Consider the following 17,459-nt stretch of genomic DNA (forward strand, 5'->3'; position numbering starts at 1 on the left):
GGTCAATGAGGTTGTCCATGTAGTTAGGGGATTCACCATATATAATCTTATGAATCATAGTGAAGACTTTAAAATTTACTCTTTCTCTGATTGGGAGCCAGTGAAGCTTCTCTCGAAGAGGTGTTGCGCTGTCAAATCTTGACTTGCCAAAGATAAGTCTGGCTGCTGTGTTCTGGGTAGTCTGAAGCCTCTTCAAAATTATGGTCTTACATCCAGAGAAGACACTGTTGCAGTAGTCTGCGCGTGTGAGTACTGTGGATTGCACTAGGTTTCGAAAGGTGTTCAAGGGAAGATAAGATTTTACTCGTTTCATAATCCACATCATGTTGAACATTTTCTTTGAGATGGATTTAGCATGGTTTTCAAATGATAGATGGTTAACATCAGGGGTGCTAAGAATAGTTGGGAGAAGTGAAGAGTATTGGGATGAAAGGACTAGGCAATGTGTTTTCTCTATGTTTAATTTCATCTTGAAAGCGTTAGCCCAAGAGGTTAGGGTGGTCATGCCAGTATTGATTTTATCAGCAATTTTGGATAGATTGGATTTAAAGGGGATAAATATGGTGACATCATCAGTGTAGATGAAGGGATTGAGTCCATGCTTGGCTAGCAGCCGTGCTAAAGGGATCATCATGAGGTTGAAAAGTATCGGGGAAAGTGGAGATCTCTGCGGCACCCCGCATTCAGATGACCATGGGGACGATATGTTTGTAGTCCCTTTGACTTGGTAAGATCTTGAGGTAATAGAACTTTTATCTCGTTTATGATGCCCAATTAATGCTGGGTACACTCCGGCGCTACAAAAATAAATATATTTTTGTAGCGCCGGCTATAATGGTGCGCTAGGAATGGGAAGTACTGCTGGGCTTCTGCGGTAGTCCAGTGGTACTTCCTGTTTAACAAGTGATAAGCCCGCATTGGGCTTACCGCCACTTAGTAAAAGGTGCCCTTAGAGCAGTAAGCTCTTCGCAGGATGTGAACCCTAAATGTATCTGAATGTTCAGTTAAGACAAAGTAGTATCTGTATAAGGACAAGATGTCTGAATGAGAGTAAGTGACAAAGAACAGATTGAAAATGAAAAGCAGAAGATTAATGGATTCTGATGTTTAGGTTGGACATGGAGTCTAAATGGAATATGAATGTGAAATTTAATATTGATGGGATTTGTTTGGGTTGGATTTATCATCCATGTTATAGTTTTTATTGCTCTCCACCTCAAGTATTGTCTTCCTGCATTAATTAGGCTCATGTGTAAATCAAGGAACTGCATGTTAAAATGTATGCTGCCTCGCCTCTCTCCACCACACACAATAATATTCATGATTCTTCACAGAATGCAAAGCGCTGATAAGGAAGGTAAAGAGGGAGTTTGAAAAAAAAGACTGCATTGGAGGCAAAAACTCATAGTAAAAATTTTTTTAGGTATATTAAAAGCAAGAAGCCGGCAAAAGAATCAGTCGGACTGCTAGATGACGGAGGGGTAAAAGGGGCACACAGGTAAGACAAAGCCATAGCGGAGAGATTAAATGAATTCTTTGCTTCAGTCTTCACCAAGGATGATTTGGGAGAGATACTGGTGCCAGAAATGGTATTCAAAGCTGAAGAGTCTGAGAAACTGAATGAAATCTCTATAAACCTGGAGGATATAATGGCGCAATATGACAAACTGAAGAGTAGCAAATTGCCTGGACTGGATGGTATTCATCCCAGAGTACTGACAGAATTGAAAAATGAACTTGCAGAACTATTTTTAGTAACATGTAATTTATCTTTAAAACCAAGAATTGTACCAGAAGATTGGAGGGTGGCCAAAGTAATGCCAATTTTTTAAAAAGGTTCCAGAGGGGATCCGAGAAATTATAGACCAGTGAGCCTGACGTCAATGCCGGGCAAAATGGTAGAGACTATTATAAAGAACAAAATTACAGAGCATATTCAAAAGCATGGATTAATGAGACACAGCCAACATGGATTTAGTGAAGGGAAATCTTGCCTCACCAATCTATTATATTTCTTTGAAGGGGTGAACAAACATGTGGATAAAGGTGAGCCGGTCGATGTTGTGTATCTGGTTTTTCACAAGGCATCTGACAAAGTACCGCATGAAAGACTCCAGAGGAAACTGGAGAGTCAGGGGATAGGAGGTAGTGTCCTATTGTGGATTAAAAACTGGTTAAAAGATAGAAAACAGAGAGTAGGGTTAAATTGTCAGTATTTTCAATGGAGAAGGGTAGATAGTGGGAGTTCCTCAGGGGTCTGTGCTGGGACCGCTGCTTTTTAACATATTTATAAATGATCTAGAGATGGAACTAACTAGTGAGGTAATTAAATTTGCTGATGACAGAAAGTTATTCAAAGTTGTTAAATCGCAAGAGGATTGTGAAAAATTGCAAGAGAACCTTACGAGACTGGGAGACTGGGCATTCAAATGGCAAATGACGTTTAAATGTGAGTAAGTGCAAATTGATGCATGTGGGAAAGAGGAACATGAACTACAGCTAACTGATGCACAGTTCCACATTAGGAATCACTGCCCAAGAAAAGGATCTAGGTGTCATTGTTGATTATACATTGAAACCCTCTGCTCAGTGTGCAGCAGTGGCTAAGAAAGCAAACAGAATGTTTGGAGTTATTGAGAATATTAAAATGCCTTTGTATCACTCCATGGTGTGACTGCACCTCGAATACTTTGTGCAATTCTGGTCACCGAATCTCAAAAAAGATGTAGTGGAATTAGAAAAGGTACAGAGAAGGGAGACGAAAAATGATACAGGGGATGGGATGACTTCCCCGTGAGGAAAGGCTAAAGCAGAAAGGGCTCTTCAGCTTGGAGAAAAGATGGCTGAGGGGAGATATGATAGAGGTCTATAAAATACTGAGTGGAATGGAACAGGTAGATGTGAATTGCTTGTTTCCTCTTTCCAAAAATTCTAGGACTAGGGGGCATGCAATGAAGCTACAAAGTAGTAAATTTAAAATGAATCGAATTTGTTGCCAGAGAATGCAGTAAAGGCAGTTAGCTTAGCAGGGTTTAAAAAAGGTTTGGATGGCTTTCTAAAAGAAAAGTCCATAGACCATTATTAAAATGGACTTGGGGAGAATCCACTACTTATTTCTAGGATAAGCAGCATAATATTTCTTTTACTGTTTTGGGATCTTGCCAGGTACTTGTAACCTAGATTAGCCACTGTTGAAAACAAGATTCTGGGCTTGATGGACCTTCGGTCTGTCCCAGTATGGCAACACTTATGTTCTTATGATGAAGGCAGTATAGCCGAAACATGGCCCGTGTTGAGTCTCTCAATCAGTTTTGTGCATTCCCATGTATTTTATGTAACCTGGATTGGCCACTGTTGGAAACAGGATGCTGGGCTTGATGGACCTTTGGTCTGTTCCAGTATGACAACACTTATGTACTTATGTAGCTGTTGTCAATAAAGGACTTCTTTTAAAGATATCCTTGGCTGTACACTGGTCTTTTTGGTCATCTCCTCTTTTCCTTTTGCTGTACTCCGTTGTGTGAAGATTTGTCCCTCCTTTTGATCCCTTCGTTCCTAATTAGAAACCTCTAACATTAATAGCCCTCTCAGGGTCCCAGGCACTATGGGATGGATTCACATTATAAATTTGTCAGAACCACACCATGAACAGGGTCTGGCTTTTATATGCATTTATGGTAAATACGGAATTTGTTCTCCCTTCCCCCATCTCCATCCAGCAGGAATGAACCCTTCTGAAAACCTGTAATTGAATGTCCAGATTCAGGAAGTTCAAGTACTCACTCCAGGCCTCCTGGAAGCAGACAATGTTAACCCCACACATGGCCGCCACCTCCACCATCTCTGCTATGCGCTTGTGCAGAGCAGCAACCTGTATGACAGAGTGAAATTAATATAATCATCTTTCTGCATTTGATTCTTAGAACCTGAGTCTCCTGTTTACAGGGAGAAAAAGAAAGACCACAAGATCTTATATCACAGTGCACTAGTCTCCTTTGGGTTTGGGTTCCAGCTCAGTCTGAAAGGGCCCCAAGTAGAGCCATTTCCCCAGGGGTTTCTCCATTTTCCCTACCTCCCCTCAAGTCTAGACCTTTAGGCACATCTAGGGGTCCTTTTACTAAGCCACATAGGCGCCTATGTGCCCCAAATTGTCATTACCACCCGGTTACTGCATGGCCCTCGCGATAATTTCAATTTTGGCGTGTGTCCGCTACATGCATCTGAAAAATATTTTTTATTTTCAGTGGCATTTGACATGCGTAGGTCATTGCCGCCTGGATTCTTTACCGCTAGGTCAATTGCTGGCAGTAAGTTCTCAGACCCAAAATGGACATGTGGCAATTTTGATTTTGCCACACGCCCTTTTTCAGCAAAAAGAAAAAAGGGCCTTCTTTATAGGAATGCTAAAAAATGGATCAGCGCATGCCCAAAACCCACGTCTACACCAGGGACGTAGCCAGACTTCGGCGGGAAGGGGGTCCAGAGCCTGAGGGGAGGGGGCACATTTTAGCCCCCCACCCGCCACCACCACCATCAACTTTGACCCCCCCCCCCCTGCCGACGACCCTCTCGACCCCCCGCCACCAACCCTCCCCTGTGCAGGACGTCAGACTCAAAGAAACAGAGCGAAGCCTTGCGCCGGAAGAAGAAGACCTCGGCTGGTGGGGGTTGGGGTCCCCCGCCAGCAAAGGTAAGCGGCGGCGGGGGAGGGTTGGCGGCGGGAGGGGGGGAGTCGAGAGGGTCGTCGGCAGGGGAGTTCAGGGCCATATCTACGGGGGCCCAGGCCCCCGTGGCCCCACATAGCTACGCCACTGGTCTACACTAGCGCAAGCCATTTTTCAGCGTGCCTTTGTAAAAGGACCCCCTAGTCTGCCCACTTCTACTGCTGGTGCAATGATATAAATGCCAGTTGATCCCTGGTTTTTCTTTTCACTTAACAGTCATCACCTTTTTTCTCCTCTAGGGAACACAAATTAAGATCTGGCTCATGCTGCAGACCTCACATCACTTTAGTAACATCTGACAATATATTGCTTTTTGCTTCCATTTAAAGTGCAAATAATCAGTTCTTTGCAGATAAGAACTGATAGGATGCAACCTTCACTACTGCTCTATGTTTGCACAATGCTGACTAGACATTGAGGATTTATAAGGTAAAAGCTTTTAAAAGCATAACTAGCAAGAAGTACATTTACTTTGGGTTAAGCCTTCACCACAAAAACATCAAGATTTAAGCCTGGCATCAGTTGTTCAACCATTAGCTGACAGTGTACCATTAACCAGGTATAGGTCTGGATCAGACCTATTTAAGAGTCCAAGGTTCCAGCCAACAGGTTTAGGCACAGATATTAAATTATAAACGTCACAGAAAATCCCAAATAGATTTGCACCATCTTCTTAATCTCAAACATTTTGCATTTGATAAGCTAAAATGCATCAGCCCTATAATATTTTATGAATTGAGCATGGATTTTTTTTTAGAAATTTCTCTGGCCCAATGAAGGCTCACATGATTCACACAATAAAAGGGAAGAACAGTTTATACCTGCTCTGTGACGGCCGTCTCGGTGGGCAGAGGGATTCGGTTCTGGATCAGGCCCACTCGCACTTTCCGAGGCTGCCGGAGCTGCTCTGCTGCAGCCTCAAATGCATAGCCCTGAAGTTCAAACTCATGCTGTGATGCTGCTTTCACTACGGCACTGGCTAAATCCAGCTTCCTAGAGCAGAATGGAGAAAGTGGGGTAAGCAGTCCTGTCTTAATTCTGGTTTACATTTTTTTTATGGATTTGCAGATTATAAGCTGTGATTTTGTATATGTAATGCTCATAGCTGAATTTATTGTGGTAAGTTAACTGGAGCCTGCATGGTTGGAATATAAATCAAAGAAATGAATCAGTGAAATGAGGCCCTGATTGATCTGCACTCTAGGGTGACGGCAGGTCAATAGGCATCATTTGTACTTGTGACCAGACAGCACTTTGAAGAAGATGCCGGCTGCTTAGAGCATAAGGATAGAGAAACAGAGGAGTGGAGGAAGAAGGGGATGGGACGACTTCCCTATGAAAAAAGACTAAGGAGGCTAGGGCTTTTCAGCTTGGAGAAGAGACGGCTGAGGGGAGACATGATAGAGGTATATAAAATAATGAGTGGAGTGGAACAGGTGGATGTGAAGCGTCTGTTCACGCTTTCCAAAAATACTAGGACTAGGGGGCATGCGATGAAACTACAGTGTAGTAAATTTAAAACAAATAGGAGAAACTTTTTCTTCACCCAACGCATAATTAAACTCTGGAATTCGTTGCCGGAGAACGTGGTGAAGACGGTTAGCTTAGCAGAGTTTAAAAAGGGGTTAGACGGTTTCCTAAAGGACAAGTCCATAAACCACTACTAAATGGACTTGGGAAAAATCCGCAATTCCAGGAATAACATGTATAGAACGTTTGTAAGTTTGGGAAGCTTACCAGGTTCCCTTGGCCTGGATTGGCCGCTGTCGTGGACAGGATGCTGGGCTTGATGGACCCTTGGTCTTTTCCCAGTGTGGCATTACTTATGTACTTATAAGGTGGGCTACAGAAGTATGTCCTGCTCAAGGGACAGGAATGGGGGAGTAAGGGATGGACTGCTCAAAGTGCAGGAATGGGGTAGGCGGATGGGCTATTCAAGGTGCAGGAAAGGGGGAGTAGGAGGATGGGCTAAGAACACAAAGATGGTGCTGCAGAGAGTTGGGTAAACAGGAGGATGGGCTGCTCTGCTCAGAGCATGGGATAGTGGATAAGGGTACCCCGACATAATAGCCCTGACAAAACAGTCTTGTAACAAAATAACCCTTGACAAAATAGCCCCCTAGAAAAAAAATAATACATCACAAAAAAAGATGATAAACTACAAGTGAAATCTTTACTGATAAACGCTCCTACCAGCACTGCATTGAATAAAGCATATATAAATAAACAAATTCTATAGCTACCAACTGGTATTCATGATCTGTTCTGCTGTTTAAGAAACTATTCTTCCATCAACATGCTAATTAAAAAAAAAACAATATTGTCATCATTTTGATAGTCTTACCAACCTTATCCTGTTTGGCAAGGTAAGATTATTAGGAAAAAAAATGCAGTGCCATATTCTGGGCAACCTGATTGGGCCCTTTTGTCGGGGGGGGGGGGGGTAATTTGTCAAGAGTTATATATTGTGGGCAGGCCGTTTTGACAGTGGCTGGTATGTCTGGGGCTATTATGTCAGGAGCTTTTTTGTCGGGGCTATTTTGACCGGGTACCATGGAGAAGACCTGGGCTTATGGAGATTATGGAGCAAGGCTGAGCCACTGGGTGCCCAGGAACTTGAGTAGGTTTGGGCAGATTCAAGATCACACTGACCACACTGTGCTATTGACCCTGATCTGGTTACACAGAGTAAATCCAGCCTGTGACCTGATCCCCCTCATGGAAGTGCCACTAAGTCACAAAGCCATCAAGTTTATTAGTTATATGGGGAGAGGAAGCATTGAAAAGGGATTGGAGGACACCAGCCCACCACTAGCTACTTGCTTCTCCCCCCACCCCCCAACAACCTGCTCTGTCTCCTATCCTCCCACTGTGGTACCCCCCTTTCCTCTGTACTCCATAGCACCACCACCTTCTGATTAACTGGGCCAGGTAGGTATTTTCTTGAAACACAGGGTATGGGCCCAAAATTCAGCCTGTGGCAGTAAGTAGCCTGTGAGTCGCTCACAGCTATGGGCTGAAATAACCCCAGATATTCAATGTCAGGCCATGTCTGGCTTCCACCATTGAATATCCTGGTATCTGGGGTCACCTAAAACTAAGTTAAGTGGGCACCAGCCAAAATGCAGACTGATGCCTGGTTAACTCGACGGATAAAGTTACAACAGCAATTTTGCTGACCTATCTTTATCTGCATTCTTAGCAGGTTAGTGGACTGATATTGCTCTACCAAACTCTGTCCTCAGACCACCCCTAACTTAGCCAGTTACAGCCAATATTCAGCAGCAGTACCAGTTAAGTGCCACTGAATATCTGCAGCTGGCCAGTTCCTTAGGGTTTAACGAGAAGGAGCCTCTCCTGCTCCATTAAAACCCTTTGAAAATTGACCCTTTCAACTTTCCCACCTTCACGACCTCTGCTCCTGGTATCACAACATAGTAGCATAGTAAATGACGGCAGATAAAGACCCGAATGGTCCATCCAGTCTGCCCAACAAGATAAACTCATTTACATACTGTGTGATACTTTATACCCGAGTTTGATTTGTCCTTGCCATTCTCAGGGCACAAACCGTAGAAGTCATGCAAGGCGCAGTGCCCCATAGGGTGCACGGAGCCAAAAATAATATGGCGCCGTGCCCCGACGGGCATGCGCACCAATCCCAGCGGGGGCGAGCGAGGCGAGGGAAGGGACAGGCCCCCATCGCCAGCGGCTCCCCGCTGGGCAATGGGAGGAGCCAGAAAAGGGCTTAAAAGCCCAGGTTTAGAGCCGGGTTGACCTCTTCCGGTCGCCGCGGCCAACAAAGTACAAGTACGAGTACAGCTGACCACGTGCGGACCACATACCTGCGAGCGCTCCAGCCCCGATCCCGAGCAGAGGCGGCCGGCGATCATTCCCCTGCCGCCCACGACCCCGGATTGGAGACAAGACGATCTTAGATCCTTGCCGAATTACACACCACCCTCCACTCCTTCACCCAGTATGGAAGCGGAGGCAGCAAACGAATGTCCAACCCAAGATAGCAGAGCGGAAGAGGTGCCCAGCACGCCACCAGAGAAGGAGGTCGAGACAACGGCCCAAGAGAACGACACGAGCGAGACAACAAGGAAGAAGCGAACGGCAAGAAAGCAAGCAGGCAAAAAAGCGACAGGACAACTCGCCCCTGCAGCAGCAGCCACGCCAGTGCTGAAGAAAAGAAACAAGAAGAAAGCCACAGCCAGCGGTGTGGAGACCCGTCAGTCCCTACAGAGACCTGGGTGTGCAGGCGTATGGTCGTCTCCACACGCGACGGACAGTGCGGGGCCAACAGCATGGCCGTATGGCTGGGGATACCCCCCTTCCTATTTTGGGGCATGGCCAGGATTCGGCCCCCCACCCAGCCATACATGGCCAATGCCAAATGCAGCAAATCACCCGAACCCCGCAACAGCCCCGAGCACCCCGAACCATAGTTGCGGGTGCTCTACAACTAATACCCCAAGGCCGGAGCACGCTACCACAACCAGTGCCCCAACACAGGAGAGCGCAGGTACGACCAGCAGGGCTTGGGGACTTGAGAATGTAAATGCCAATGCAGAATTGGGGGTGGGAACAAGCAGGGCAGGCGATAGTAGCATGACAAGCGGGGGCGATCAGGGCGCACACGCCGAGGGAGAAGGCGGCAGTGGGGGGCGCAGCATCACAGACAAAAAGGCAGGGCCCCCTCCAGGCAAGAAAGAGAAAAAGAAAAGGAAAGGAAAGAAGAAATGCAGGCATAGCAGCTCAGACAGTGAGATCAGCTCCGATTCATCGTCTTCGTCCTCTACCTCATCATCGGACGAAGACGATGAAACAAAGGGCGCAGAAGGAGCAGTGGCAGCAAACAAGGAGGACCGCCCCCCTCCAATGGTAGCACTGCCACACATATGGAGACTGGTACCCAAATCCACTAGAAAAAAAATAAAGAATAGGAAATACTTTGACATATTCCAAGTGCTAGAGGGGAAGAAGAGGGACAAGAAAAGAAAGAAAGACTCAAAAGATAATACAAACAACACTGTTCTTGTACTAAGTTCTGAAGCTAACATGGAAGTCCCTTAAAATTTACACTCCAGCCCATCCCTATCTATTCAGTGACGATCAGGGTGTAGACCATAGAAGTCTGCCCAGCACCGGTTTTGTTTCCCAATTACCGGCGTTGCCACCTAATCTCCGCTAAGATTCCATGGATCCATTCCTTCTACACAGGATTCCTTTGTGTTTATCCCACGCATGTTTGAATTCCATTACCATTTTCATCTCCACCACCTCCCATGGGAGGGCATTCCACATATCCACCACCCTCTGTGAAAAAATACACAAGCCCCCTCTTCTTTCTTTCTTTCCTTCCCCTCTTCCCCCTGCTACTTATTTCTGCACAAATACACATAACGGAGTCCCTGCTCTCTGGAGCTCACGGTTTGGCAGGCACATGAATCAGGAATGTGCCAGCACTACCAGCCTCCAATGGCTGACCAGTCAAAGTGAGCTTCCACTAAGTGCATGTGTGGGGGACGGGGGTGGAGCAGCTCTTGCATTCAGCCAACCTAAAAGTCCAGACTGTGCCTCCCAGTCCACACGCACGGATTTTTATGAGCGTAAACACTGAATAATGCGCATTCTAGCGACCCGATGGCAAAGAAAGGAAACGCCACAAAATGAAGTGAATACCATTTTTAATCATACTGTTGAAGTCGCCTCCGTGTAAACTGGCGGATATCAGCCGGTCGATTTGTCTCCTGTGATAGTGCTACGAGGTCACACAGACAGGCAAATGGACAAACGGACGAACACAATACAAGCTTACTGACAGGCACGATGTCTGCCTCGTAGGTGATCTTCCCTAGTGTGGATGAAATAAAGCGAGCATATCATTATCTGGCTCTAGCAGTGCCGGTTCAGTGACAGGAGGAGACTTGCTGCCAGCGTTTGCTGAAGTGGGAGCTCAGCCCCGTCCTACCTGGGCTCCTTCCCGTACAGGATCCGTTTTACCTCCTGCAGTTCGGGAGCCGGGAGGTGCTTCTCTAGGCATCGCTCCACTGACTCCAGCTGCGCAGCCATGACTGGACTAAGAAGACACAAGAGAGAGATCATGAGGACGGAGGGGAGGGGAGGGGAGGGGAGGGGAGGTACTGGGGGAGGAGAAATGCACGTGGGGGAGGGGAGGGGTAGATGCTGGGAGGGTCTTCTTCAGAACTTGGCACGCTGGAAACACACACTCAACAATGAATCAACACGTATGTACTTCCCCTACCAAACCAACACACAGAGACAACCTGGCCTATGAAAAGCAGGCAATACAAACATTAGAATGTGCCTAGAACACCAATATACCTCCTGTAGAAAAACAGAAGCCTCACTGCTACGGAAATCCCCGCTCAAAAATTACACTCCGGCAGAATAAATGACCTCGGTCACACATGCAAATCATAGACACACAGTGACAGACCCTCACCAAATACAGAATAAGAGACCACAGACTAGAAATAGAAAGAGGAAGATTAAAAAAAAATGAACTGGAGACCCCCAGAGGCCAAACTCTGCTTGGGTGCACCACTGGAGCAGGAAAAACAGAAATACACTTCCTACCCATTGTGCAAAATACAAAGATAAGTAAGAGACGCACATTTCCCAAAGCCTGTAGAGAAAAACAAGCATTTCCTACAAAAGAATGAGCGGGAAACACGCTGTATAAACAGGAGAATCAGCAGTGGAGCAGCTAAATATGTGGATCCTGGCACCAGGATAGAACAGTAATCTGACCAGGAGCAATATGGACCAGCACCAGAGCCTGAGACTTGTCCCCTCTCATTTTATTTTACCAGTTTAAATTTGTAATCTGGCAGATAGTGAGTATAAGATAAGGAATCTTTTAAATAATGAAACAGCACTTTGTAAATCACTCCTTTTTATTTTTTTTACTTCAACTTTTAAGAGTGTACTTTTATCAACCTTTGACTTGTGGTCCTGGAACATTAGTATTTAATTCAGCCCTTAGTCACTTTAACAATACAGTTAACAAGTTAAATAACTAGCAAATAATAGACAAGACACCAAATTGGAGAAAATTAGGCTGCAGCTTTTATTTATTAACCTTCTGCCGTTAATGTTTTTAAGGGAAGTTCCAGCGTCACCCCTCCCAGTTCCAGGCCCCCTCCCTCCGAATTTTAAAAGTCATCCTGACTTACCTCGTCGGGGTTATGGCAGCCAGCAGCAGAGGTAAAAAGCGTGCAGGCTCGGCACTTACTTCAATTTTCCCTTCTCTGTCGCTCAGCTCTGGTCCCACCCTCATTTTGTTTTTATTTACCTCTTCTTATAGACCTCTTTCTGACTCCGTCACATGGGGGACTAAAGGTACTTAGTTCATATATCAGGTTCTGTATAGTTTCTCTAACCTCCATTGTCACCCAATCATAAGGGGGTCTGTTCTGGGGTGGCATTAGGAGCCGTAATTGAAAACTAATTCCCATAACTACTGCTTTCTGTCCAAAACTGAGTGTCACTTGTATGTGATCTACCTTAGGCTAAATGTAAGGTAAAGAGAAGATAGAATCAATAAAAATAGAGACAGAGATAGGTTTAGATAGATAGGTACATTTTATTTCTTACCCAAACACAGGTCTTCAAGTTGATACAAATACAGACATCAGATTCTGGTTTCAGCCGCACAGAGCTTCGCCGTCTGACAGAAGCTTTGGAGAAGACTCTCAAACTGAGCCAAAATCTCCCCTCTTTTATACTCTATCTTCTCCATAGAAGTGAATGGTGAGATACCTAGCTCCTAATATTTCGCAATTTCTGAGATCATACTTTCCCATGCGATCTGCTATCTGATGTACCCAACTCCTTCCGTTCTCAGCTACTGCTAATTATCAACATGTTTTGGGAAGCGTTGAGATAACAGTTTCACATCTTCCGGCTGCAATACTTTTCATACCTTTCTCATGAACTCTGTATTACCTCTGTATCATTGTATACCAAAACTAATAAGCTCCATTTTATTCATCTGATCTTTCATTACAGGTGCTATATTTGATTTAAAAATTGTACCAATTTGTGTCAGAAGTCATTATTCAGACCTGCTTTTTGCAGATTCTCAAATATTAAATCATTTACTTGTTGTTTGGCCTAGTCAGTACTTTTTCAGTTGTTTTTAGGCTGCATAGCTTTGGCCATCACTATTCCAGTGGTAGCCTTAAAGCTAGGCCATATATTAACATTCCCCTCTTCACCCTATCCCATAGGGTGACACCAGGGTTAACGTACCTTGGTACCATCCGTTCCAGAAGGTATTCTATGAGGCCATCAAATTATCTGAGTCTTAAGATCAACTGGTACAATTTGTTTCGTTTTCGGTTTGAAAGTATCATCTTGGCAGTACTTCAATTATGTCAATCCTACTAACACTTATGGTTACTACAATATAATTTTTCTTCAACCTTTTAATATGCAGGTTCTATCTTATTCTTATGTATGTCAATATATTTATATTGTTATAAATCACAAATTCATTGGTTATATACTGATTATATCTTAATTATACATTTGCATAGATTTGCACAATTGATCACATCATCTTATACAGCTTTATATGGTTACATTCTATCCCTGTGCGTTATTATCTGATTATACAGTTGCAGACATCTCTCCAGTGTCTCTAACAGTTGCATAGCGATTGGTACTTCTCGGAGGGAGATAGTCCAATGTGTTTTCTCCTGTGGTGTTGGGAAGGAGATTTTCGTACAGGGCATATTGTCCTGCTGTGGTCCTTTTCATTATTGCGGTTTCAATTAAGCGTTCTACTAAGCCTCTAGCACAAGGGATTATGCAACATCCTACTAAAACAAAATTGCTACCACTATGATTATAGTCGTGGCTGCTGAAATGATAAATGTTTTCCATTTACCAAAAGCTCTATCCATCCAACCTGTCCAGGATGTATCAACGCCAGAGTTCTCTGCCAATTCTTGCGACAGTGAGGTTAAGCCTTCTAAAGCTCTGGTAATTGATCCATCTGGAGCTGTATTGTTGGGGATAAAGGTGCAACACTGGGTGCCTATCTTTTGGCACACCCCTCCATCCGCTGCTAGAAGTTGGTCAAGAACTAATCTATTTTCCAACGTCATCCGGCTAGTGGCGTCTAATTGTGTTGCAATTCCTTGAACTGCATCCCTAGTGTAATTCACAAATCTCTGCTGATTGTAATATATATAGTTGATCCAGTCAAGATTCTTATTGATAGTCGCCCACCAAAAGAAAACTGATTCAAATCCTGCAGCTATCTGGTTTCTGGCTTTAAACTCATCAGGAACCCCTCTTGGAACTCCAATAGCATCTATATAGACCCGATCATCAAAAGATCCAGGCATTGCATTTCTTTTCACTCGTGAGGAAGAGCTGCTATGAGGAGGAGGCAAGGATGCTATAATGATTGGAATGACCAATTTGACTAGGGCACATCTGCCTGTCCAATTGTTAGGAAGTGTATGGCGGATAGTGCGGGTTCCACAGTACCACCATATGTCTGCTCTAGCTTGTGAGAACCGTGTTAGGTTCAGATTTTTCAGAGTCCCATTTCCTAAGGTTGTGTTACAATTGGTTAAGTTTCCTAAAAACCGTGTCTTTTTCACCCCATATCGTTCCAGACATGTATGATATTTGGTAGCAGGATTTGGAATCCTGAATGCAGGTGGGACCCTCATCCGAGGGGGTAAGTAGGGGTAGTGCTCGTCAAGATGTTGACAAGACTGATTTATGTCCTCTTTAACCTGCAATAACTGCAACATACACCAAAATCCATCTGGATCATTTTGGAGATCTAAGGGGAAAGGAACAACTGTTGGTTCTGCTCTTGCATGGGAACAAAAATAACAATTAGAGATATTCAGACTCTTTGTTGTATAATGTGCCCAATCGAGCCATAGGTTTGTCTCTCCAAATCCTGTTTCCAGTGCCACTAAATCTTTAGAATTATTAATTGGTACAATCTGGTAGGGAATTTTTATTTCTGGGATCGTTGTTGGCATTAAGGGATTAGTTTTATTCTTTTCTGGTACAGCGGGGGGTGGAACAATCTTGAATTTTCCAATGGGGTCTCTACCTGTGGCATCAATTCCTATGGAATAAGTTCTGTATGTAACATCTGTTACTCCTCTAAAAGTGATAGCCACTGGATTACATTTGGTCATTTGGCAGAGGCCAGTGACTCGCAATTTCATGATGGAAATGCTCCTTTTTAGATCTGGAATCTCAGTACCTGAGTAGGGAACCCATGAACCTGTATACCACCATACTTGTGCCCAACTTCCACAATTGGGGAAGGGACACAGGTATACTTCAAAAGCTGACAAATATTGCTGCACAGGATGTTCCCCACACATTGTGTAAGCACATACATCAAGGGTGATAGTGATTGTGTCCTTGGTAGTGGGTAATGTTATTTCATAAGTGGTTGTAAATTGTTCTTGAAAATTTGTTAGGTACTGTGTTCCATGTATCGTGGGTGTGGTGAGCACACACAACAGGAGGGCTAAGCACTTCATGTTGGTAGTTTTCATAATGAGGCACTGTAATTGTATGAAGGGTAAGTAACGGCTACTGATTAAGGAGAGCGACAAATTTATCCCAAGGGTTTTAGCAACAGGTATTTGGGTATGGGGGGTAAATTCTAATAGCCCCTATTTCAGTAGGATCTGGGATTTGGAAAATACCATATACTTCCAAAGGTCTCGATCCAACCTCTCTGATAAACAGGAAGGGAATCCAGTCAGTGCCCAGTACAGCGTATGTAATTACCCAAAAATCTACAATGTCACCAGTTTGTGGCCTGATTAGGAGGTCGTCTGTTTGTTCAATTTGTAAGCCTAAGATTCCTCCAAACAGTAACTGAGTGTGTGTAACCGTACGGCTAGGACCTAATGTCCAACTGTCAAACAAAGGTTCACACAGTGTGTGGTATCGGGTGAAGGGGTCCCAATTTGTATCGTCTTCTGGAGCAGGGTCCCAATGAGGATGAATTATTTGTCTTAGATATTCTGGGAGTTCAGGGATCAAGTGTGCACCTAAATTTAAAGGCGACGGTGGGGGAGAATCAGGTGGAGAAGGCGGAGTGTCTGGTAACTCCAGATCAGAAGGCTGCGTGTTCGAATCACGTCGGGGTCAAACTGAGCCAAAATCTCCCCTCTTTTATACTCTATCTTCTCCATAGAAGTGAATGGTGAGATACCTAGCTCCTAATATTTCGCAATTTCTGAGATCATACTTTCCCATGCGATCTGCTATCTGATGTACCCAACTCCTTCCGTTCTCAGCTACTGCTAATTATCAACATGTTTTGGGAAGCGTTGAGATAACAGTTTCACATCTTCCGGCTGCAATACTTTTCATACCTTTCTCATGAACTCTGTATTACCTCTGTATCATTGTATACCAAAACTAATAAGCTCCATTTTATTCATCTGATCTTTCATTACAGGTGCTATATTTGATTTAAAAATTGTACCAATTTGTGTCAGAAGTCATTATTCAGACCTGCTTTTTGCAGATTCTCAAATATTAAATCATTTACTTGTTGTTTGGCCTAGTCAGTACTTTTTCAGTTGTTTTTAGGCTGCATAGCTTTGGCCATCACTATTCCAGTGGTAGCCTTAAAGCTAGGCCATATATTAACAATTTCCTGTTTCCGCAAGGGCGGGACCAGAGCTGAGAGACAGAGAAGGGAAACCAGAAGTAAGTGCCAAGCCTGCACGCTTTTTACCATGCGAGGTAAGTCAGGATGACTTTTAAAATTCAGAGGAAGGGGGCCTGGAACTGGGAGGGAGGGGGGACGGATGACGACCCTGGAACTGGGAGGGAGGGGGGACCCTGGAATTGGGAAGGAGGGAGGGGGGATGGACAATGACCCTGGAACTCGGAGGGAGGGAACGAACTTCCGGTGGGTGAATATTATATGCAGCTTTCCCTCCGAGGGTGGAGCACTAAGACCGAGTGCAAGGCCTGTGGTTGGTCCCTTCTCCTGACGTTGCGTTTCTTTCCCTGGCAACTGAACAGAGTTCCCTTGAGGGCGGGGCGATTAGAAACCCTACGAACACTATACAGCTACACTGCCACGGAGTCAGCTTTAGAACGTTGGAGGTGCGAATTATTATATTAGATAACATCATTTGAATATTAATAACATTAACATACTGAAAAAAACCCATCACCCGAGTTACTTTGGTTTAGAAACCATAACCCCTACTACTTAACTGCCTCGCCATAACAGCTGAGGCACCAAAAAATGACATGGACCTCCCTGCCACTTATTCCCAGATCACCTGACCCTGACTTCCAGTTCGTTGAACCTTACTTTTTTCACTCTTCAGGTAAAGTCCTGTAGCTCAGGTGTCTGTCCACTGCAACAGTAAGTAGACCCAACCAGCCAAGGAGGGAGGGTGGGTAAGCTGTTCCTCAGAGATGGCTACCTTGAATAAACTTACTTAGCCTAAACCCTCCTTCTGCTTGCCAACAATGAAATCACCAGCCCCGGCAGGAAGGCCAGCTTTCAAACAAGCTGTCCAACCTGCAGAAAGAATGTTCAATCACAGAGAGGGTTTTGCCACCAGACTTCAAAGAGGCTCCCTCAGAAGACAAAATAGTCTGTGGAGCAGATAGTACTTGTTTATTGTCTACTGGGCCACTGACTTTAGGAGTAGAAGTGGTAGCAGTTCTTTAAGTCTT

At 44.6% G+C, this 17,459-nt stretch overlaps 1 protein-coding gene across 1 annotated transcript in view; it reads right to left on the reverse strand.

Moving 5' to 3' along the window:
- UPB1 (beta-ureidopropionase 1) overlaps positions 1 to 10,826 on the reverse strand; it is a 44,172-nt gene extending 33,346 nt beyond the window's left edge. The window contains exons 1-3 of the mRNA XM_030217378.1: positions 10,702 to 10,826; positions 5,546 to 5,717; positions 3,784 to 3,871 (exon numbers count right to left, since the gene is read on the reverse strand). Coding sequence (XP_030073238.1) covers positions 3,784 to 3,871; positions 5,546 to 5,717; positions 10,702 to 10,802 — 361 coding nt within the window. The 5' untranslated portion in view covers positions 10,803 to 10,826. The remainder of the gene's footprint in view (positions 1 to 3,783; positions 3,872 to 5,545; positions 5,718 to 10,701) is intronic.
- Between the last annotated feature and the right edge of the window lie 6,633 nt (positions 10,827 to 17,459).

This window comes from Microcaecilia unicolor, chromosome 11 (genome assembly GCF_901765095.1).
Source record: "Microcaecilia unicolor chromosome 11, aMicUni1.1, whole genome shotgun sequence".
Taxonomy (NCBI): domain Eukaryota; kingdom Metazoa; phylum Chordata; class Amphibia; order Gymnophiona; family Siphonopidae; genus Microcaecilia; species Microcaecilia unicolor.